Source organism: Drosophila subpulchrella, chromosome 2L (assembly GCF_014743375.2).
Source record: "Drosophila subpulchrella strain 33 F10 #4 breed RU33 chromosome 2L, RU_Dsub_v1.1 Primary Assembly, whole genome shotgun sequence".
NCBI lineage: Eukaryota > Metazoa > Arthropoda > Insecta > Diptera > Drosophilidae > Drosophila > Drosophila subpulchrella.
Window position 1 is genome coordinate 10,182,228 of NC_050610.1, and position 6,270 is coordinate 10,188,497.

A 6,270-nucleotide genomic window follows, 5' to 3' on the forward strand; every position below is an offset into this window, starting at 1 on the left:
TTACATTGCTGATTGTTTCCGTTAAACTTTCAAAAGGGTCAAGTGTAGTGTAAACGCCTCGTATGATTTTTGAATATTCGACAATGATGCTAGTTTCTTTGTTACGATCTAATAATTTTAGAGCAACTAAAAATATACTCACATAATTTAAAAGAAAAAAAGTAGTAAAGCGTAGAGTTCCCATTCAGTATTAATCAAAAATATAGTCATCTGGAATTTTTACCAATGCTGTTGATTTCAAATTTGTTTGGCAAAGCTAGCAAACTACCAAAATATTAAATACACGATAAAATAGGTTCTTAGGAAGCTTTCGAGTAAAATCGAAACATTCATCCAAAACACATGGTTTTTTGTTTTGGAAGAGAACTTGTTAGCATAAACAACAAATTTAACTGCTATTTTTAACAAAGACTATGCATTTAAAGAATCGACTTATGTTTAACACAGTTTTCCGAACAGTTAAAGTGTACGAAGAGCACGGCAGCAGCCAGACGTGCCTGCAGCTCCTGTTGACTTAGATCGTGGGCCCACTCCACGCGGCCCCAGAACTTCATCTGGTACTCCTCCTCCAAGCGAGCCAGGGCCACGGCCTTCTCCACGGTTAGCATTTGCTCGATAACGGCGCAGGCCAGGACAATCGACTTCAAGGTGTCTACTGCGAAGATGAAACCTATTGGGAGAGATTTTCAATGGGCTAGTTTTACAATCGACTTGGACTGCGCATTACCATGCAGTGTTTCCAGGCTGTAGGACTGAAAGTGCTTGGCGACCTTCATCTTATCCTGCTCGCTGACCTGTGGCGGCATGATGCTCATGGTCTTCTGCAGGTTGATCTCGAAGCGCTGGTTAAACCATTCGATAACCGGGTCCCACTCGTTGATCTGCAGATCGTGCAGGGCCTTCTCGTCCTGCAAGGGTTACATAAGACTGTAAATTTAAATGAGCAAATAAAGGAGGGTTTCCATACATCGTATTGGTAAAGCACCGTGTCGGTGGCAATGTAGTTGAGCAGGTAGTTGACCATGTCCAGCTTGGAGAGGTGATTGGGATTGTCGATGGCCGTGAAGCAGAGGGCGGACAGGTGCATCCGGGACCGCTCGATGTGCTCCTTCTGGGCGTCGAATTCCGTGGCCACCGCAATGGCCAGAGGTTCGCTGCGCACGACAAAGGGTGCTCCCTTGGGCGTCTTTAGTTTCCGGTGGTCCAGCACCACCTCATAGCCCCCATCGCCGGTTAGCACGGAAGTCTTCTTGTAGAATCGCTTGGGTGGAGAGGCTGCAGTGGGAAAGATGAGAAAAGACCGAGTGCCGATAGCCGGCTTGTTATGAAATGGTTCGGCGTGGTACTACTAGTTTTTTTGGTCCCGAACTCACCGTAGTGACGAACTGGGATTCTGTTTGTGGCCGCCGGAACTTGCCACTGGCTGCTGTGGCCCATCCGGAGGGCCCGAAGCGCATTCATCAGCAGCTTCCCACTCATCTTGTCAAGTTTTGTCTTTTTAAACGTTTTTCAGCTGTTGAAACAGCCGTGAAATCGAAGTAGAGGCTTATCGATAGGTTGGATAAATAACATGTCTTGAAATCGAAGAAGAAGAGGAGGCTTATCGATAGGTTCTCATCTCTCAATATAACTTTTGGCTATTTTTGGGATTTTTATAGCGGGAAATCAGGTGCCGCTATACGTTAAGGCCCGTTTACACTGTCCAAATGGTTTGGGCGCCCATTTTAATATGACTGTTACAGGATATAATAAAAGAAAATATAATAAAAACAAGGAAGAACGCTATAGTCGAGTAACTCGACTATCAGATACCCGTTACTCTGCTATTGGGGCCAAAGGGAAATGGAGAGATGCAAGCAGCAAAGCGCGATTGAAATGCGCCACCTACCCGTGATCTCAATATATGGTTATGTGGGCGGTATACAGATTTAAGCGTTATGCGCGTTAGAGTGGGCGTGCAAACTTTTTTGGATCTTTTATTGGATTGACGAGACCAATACATTTCAGTTAAACTTTTGTATCTAGCATGAAAATTGTGGGCGCCACAGGTTTGGTCGGTTTGTGGGTGTTAGAGTGGGCGTGGCAATATTTTTTTTGGATCATTCGATAGGTATTGACAAGACTAATACATTTCAGTTACAATTTTGTATCTAGCATGAAAATTGTGGGCGGCAAAGGTATGGGCGGCTTGTGGGCGTTAGAGTGGGCGTGCCATATTCGCGTAACAAAAATCGTAACAAATCGTCAAAAGTCCGCGATTTTCCACGAGGGGGGGAGGGGGGGTCGAGGTAAATGTCCACGTGGACATAGTACAAATTTTATTTTAATCATTATGTTATTTATTCCACTTTTAAATTAAAATTAAAACAAAAATTTCAATAAAAAAGACCACGTGGACAAAAATAGGGGGGGGGGGGGCGGGTTTGTTAAAAATCCACGATTGTCCACGAGGGGGGGGGGGGGTCAAAAAGTGCTTAAAAGTTGTCCACGTGGTTTATGGACGGCCCCTAAGGACTTTTCGCAAATACATCCATAGACCTTTCAAAACTTTAACCCTTTAACCAACAACCCGTCATTACTTTAAAATTTTCCGAAACCTGATTTTTCGTAAGCAAGATAAAACGTTAATACTGAATCATTTTACAGGAGGCCTTGCAATCTAGTAAGCACTTAAATTAAAATTCTTTCAAAATGTCAAAATAAAATTTTTATTGATTTTACTGTTTCGGTTCCGTGTTCAGTGTGCCTTCAGGCTTTATCCGAAATGGAGCGATCTAACATCAGTGCCGGAGAAAATAAAAAAAACCGTTCCACCTTGAAAAAGATCAAGAGCATTGATAAAATACATAAGACATATTTACCTAAAACGTCGGACAGCAAGTTGAAAAAATTACACTCTTCTAAAATAAAAATTAAAAACACCGAAAATAGTAAAATCAAAAATAACAATCTTGATCCTAATAATACGGATTCCAATACTACTGAGCGTAGTTTTCTAAACTTTGGACCAAAATCACGTGATCGTTTTTTCGGTCTTTATCCTCACGGCAAACCGCCTAGTAGTGACCATTATACCGCGTCCACGAAAACATACGAAAACATGCCCGAAGCAACTGGCACGCGACAATCCGCGGACTTAGAAAAGTATGAAAACAAAGTTTTACTAAAATTTTGACAAAAAATGTATGTTTATTTCTTACCTAGTCGTGCTCGCATTTCTTTCGGGGAAATGAGTAAGCCAAGTGTGAATTCCACGTCCACGACAACTTTAAAGAACGAAGCTGCTGGTATGCGACAATCCGCGGACTTAGAAAAGTATGAAAACAAAGTATTACTAAAATTTTGACAAAAAATTTGTTTTTTTACATAGTCATCGTGCTCGCATTTCATCCGGGGAAATGAGCAAGCCAAGTGTGAATTCTTCATCCTCGGAGTGTTCGGCCAACGGCGGTAAGTAAATAGAAACTAACTTCAAATTATATGATAAAATAAAATAAAACAAGGAAGAACGCTATAGTCGAGTAGCTCGACTATCAGATACCCGTTACTCAGCTAAAGGGACCAAAGGGAAATGGAGATATGCAAGCAGCAAAGCGAGATTGAAATGCGCCACCTACCCATGATCTCAATATATGGTTATGTGGGCGGTAGACAGATTTAAGCGTTATGGGCGTTAGAGAGTGCGTGGCGAACTTTTTTTTGGGTCAATCGATAGGTATTGATGAGAATACATTTCAGTTAAAATTTTAATTCTAGCATTAAATCTGTAGGATCCACAGTTTTGAGCGGTTTGTGGGCGTGGCTCCTTCCTGAAACAAACTTGCACTGCGCAGGAATCTTAGGAATCTGCATGCCTAATCCTAGTATTGTAGCTTTTATAGTTTCCGAGATTTCGGCGTTCATACGGATAGACGGACAGACGGACATGGCTAGATCGACTCGGCTAGTGATCCTGATCAAGAATATATATACTTTATGGGGTCGGAAACGCTTTCTTCTGCCTATTACATACTTTACGACGAATGTAGTATACCCTTTTACTCTACGAGTAACGGGTATAAAACGTATTATTCGGTAATTTACACAATATCAAATTGAAAAACTATTTTTAGGTGCTCCGATCAGTTTAAACCAAATGAACTGTGTTACCTTCGCCGAACCGGAAATAGGAAATATATCTTTCTCCGACCCAGAATCATCTAGCTCGACAAATGTGCGTGGTCGTGAATTTTTAATTCCCTCTGGGACTTGTAAATGCCACGATCTGGGATTAAACTGTTTTTGCTTCTGCCAAAGTGATATGCAAACAGAGCCGGGTTCAATAGATAGTACAACCCCATCGAATTTCAGTTCCGTTGAGCAACTAGAAGTAACGGTTGAGGATCCTTGTTTCTCGGATTCTAATGAAGAAATCGCTGGAGGTGACAAGGATTCCGATGAGAAAATCGCTGGAGGTGACAAGGATTCCGATAAGAAAATCGCTGGAGGTGACGAGGATTCCGATGAGAAAATCGCTGTAGGTGACGAGGATTCCGATGACATTGAGCAGAACCAAGATTCAGAGGATCGCGGATTTCAAATGCCGGATCCCGAAATCCGCAATTCTATCACGCAATTTGTTACTACTACAACTGTTACGCGCTCGGTGAGCAGTTTTTCCATGGGGCTACGATCCCCCAGCATTCCATCAAGTAGGACTTATTGTGGTCCGCCTCCGCCGGAGGAACGCAATTGTCTGGATATCGACGGAATCCTTAGAGCCCGACACCGACGACCACCACCGAGACCAAACAGCGTCAACGATATGCTGCAGAGCCAATCGGTTTATATGTCCGATTACAGGCCGATTATGCCCATGGGCCGTCAGATTAACCAGTTTCCGGAACCACGATACGGACGTCGGCCTTTTGACGGAGGACGCCGTTTTCGGGATATGCCAATGCGCGGCGGGTTTGAACCCAGATATCGCGTTCCCATTGAACCGTTTATTATCGATCCTTACCTCCCGGACATGCCAAATGGAGGTGGATTCGAAGGCAGATATCGCGTTCCCACTGAACCGATTTTTATCGGACCCCATCCCCAGGACATGCTTCCGGAAGACGGAATTGAGATCAATTATGCCTTTGCCCCCGAACCGTTTTCTTCAAATCCGTATGTTGGTCGCTATCCTTCACCTGAACCAAATCCATTCCCCTATTCACCTGGTTACTCCACTGGAACCTATGGAACAGGGGCAAACTACATGGAACCACAGGGCCGCTATCGTCCTCGTTCGGGGTATGTTGATTTATTGACTTTTAAAATATTTATTAATGTTATCCTCCTTTTAGCCCTGGTTACGGCCGCCCTTCTCCATACGGTCCTCCAATGTGGGGTCCATAAGGTAAAATATCCAAAATCTTTGAATTAGACTAGGTTTCGGAGTTCCGATTTCTTGTTTAGCGCAAACTTAAACAAATTTCTCATTTTTTAAATATTTTTTATTACAAAATATTGCATTGACAATTTACTTTAATTGTTGATCAAATAGTGTTTGAATTTTAATTATTACATTTATTTAAAAGCAAAATGAAATTAAATATTTACTAGGGGATGAGTTGGCATGTAGCAAGCACAAACGTTACAAACAAAGAGAATTGCATAACCCGTAACTTTTGGTCTATGAATTTTGAGTTTACTTTAACTATTTAAGCAACGAACTTAAGTAGGAAAATGACCTGCATTATTATATGCATACCGGAAAAATTATAAAAATGTTTCTTTTTTAAGGTTATGAGCCGTTTTCTTTGTTTGCGTTTGCAATGCTGGGGAAATTATAAGATAATTTTGATTTGAGTGGTCTTAATTAACTGCGTGGAGGTTATCATTATTTAACTATGGTAAACTGTATATTGATATTTAGTTAGGGCGCTTTATTCATTAAATTAACATTTAACTATTTTCAATTTTACTTAAGGTTTTCATTGACGGACAGAAGCGGTATAGGGCAGAAGACCACGATCGTTATGAAGTAAGATCCTCATGAAAATACAGATACAAGCAATACACTTTGAAAAACACAAGCAAATTCAGGAAATTCCAATGAAGAAATCGGATGAGCTGGATATAAGCAATTTTAAAACTGAAACATTTAACAAATAAAAACTCCTAACACTGCACAAGATCTCTTGGACTTCTGCCTTGAACTTTTGTAGACACAAATTTATTTTATTTGGAATTACATCTGTTTTTCTTATTGCGTGTGATTTTTCTGGTGGGGCAGGAAGT

The 6,270-nt window shown here is 41.5% G+C and overlaps 2 protein-coding genes across 3 annotated transcripts; one reads left to right on the forward strand and one right to left on the reverse strand.

The window, feature by feature from the left end:
- Positions 1–396: 396 nt before the first annotated feature.
- On the reverse strand, positions 397–1,556 carry LOC119546899 (ATP synthase mitochondrial F1 complex assembly factor 2). Its single transcript, XM_037853521.1, has 4 exons — positions 1,374–1,556; positions 968–1,275; positions 728–908; positions 397–670 (listed from the first exon to the last, which is right to left on the reverse strand). Exons 1-4 carry the CDS (start codon positions 1,477–1,479, stop codon positions 420–422), a joined length of 846 nt encoding a protein of 281 aa, XP_037709449.1. The 5' UTR covers positions 1,480–1,556; the 3' UTR covers positions 397–419.
- A 1,152-nt stretch (positions 1,557–2,708) lies between these two features.
- LOC119546597 lies at positions 2,709–6,091 on the forward strand. 2 transcript variants are annotated; one of them, XM_037853023.1, is made up of 6 exons: positions 2,711–3,144; positions 3,205–3,315; positions 3,371–3,450; positions 4,113–5,280; positions 5,334–5,386; positions 5,960–6,091. In XM_037853023.1, exons 1-5 carry the CDS (start codon positions 2,765–2,767, stop codon positions 5,383–5,385), a joined length of 1,791 nt encoding a protein of 596 aa, XP_037708951.1. In that variant the 5' UTR covers positions 2,711–2,764; the 3' UTR covers position 5,386; positions 5,960–6,091. The 2 variants fall into 2 exon arrangements, with proteins under 2 accessions (XP_037708952.1, XP_037708951.1); XM_037853024.1 differs by lacking the exon at positions 3,205–3,315 and having other exon boundaries at positions 2,709–3,144.
- Positions 6,092–6,270: the final 179 nt, after the last annotated feature.

Excerpts from the sequence above, each read along its gene's own strand:
- LOC119546899 (XM_037853521.1), bottom strand. The coding sequence starts at position 1,479 with ATGAGTGGGAAGCTGCTGATGAATGCGCTTCGGGCCCTCCGGATGGGC. Across the intron at positions 1,276-1,373 it reads AATCCCAGTTCGTCACTACG|CCTCTCCACCCAAGCGATTC; the intron begins GTGAGTTCGGGA and ends TTCCCACTGCAG. Across the intron at positions 909-967 it reads CGGTGCTTTACCAATACGAT|GACGAGAAGGCCCTGCACGA; the intron begins GTATGGAAACCC and ends TAACCCTTGCAG.
- LOC119546597 (XM_037853023.1), top strand. The coding sequence starts at position 2,765 with ATGGAGCGATCTAACATCAGTGCCGGAGAAAATAAAAAAAACCGTTCC. Across the intron at positions 3,145-3,204 it reads CAATCCGCGGACTTAGAAAA|TCGTGCTCGCATTTCTTTCG; the intron begins GTATGAAAACAA and ends TTTCTTACCTAG. Across the intron at positions 3,451-4,112 it reads GGAGTGTTCGGCCAACGGCG|GTGCTCCGATCAGTTTAAAC; the intron begins GTAAGTAAATAG and ends AACTATTTTTAG.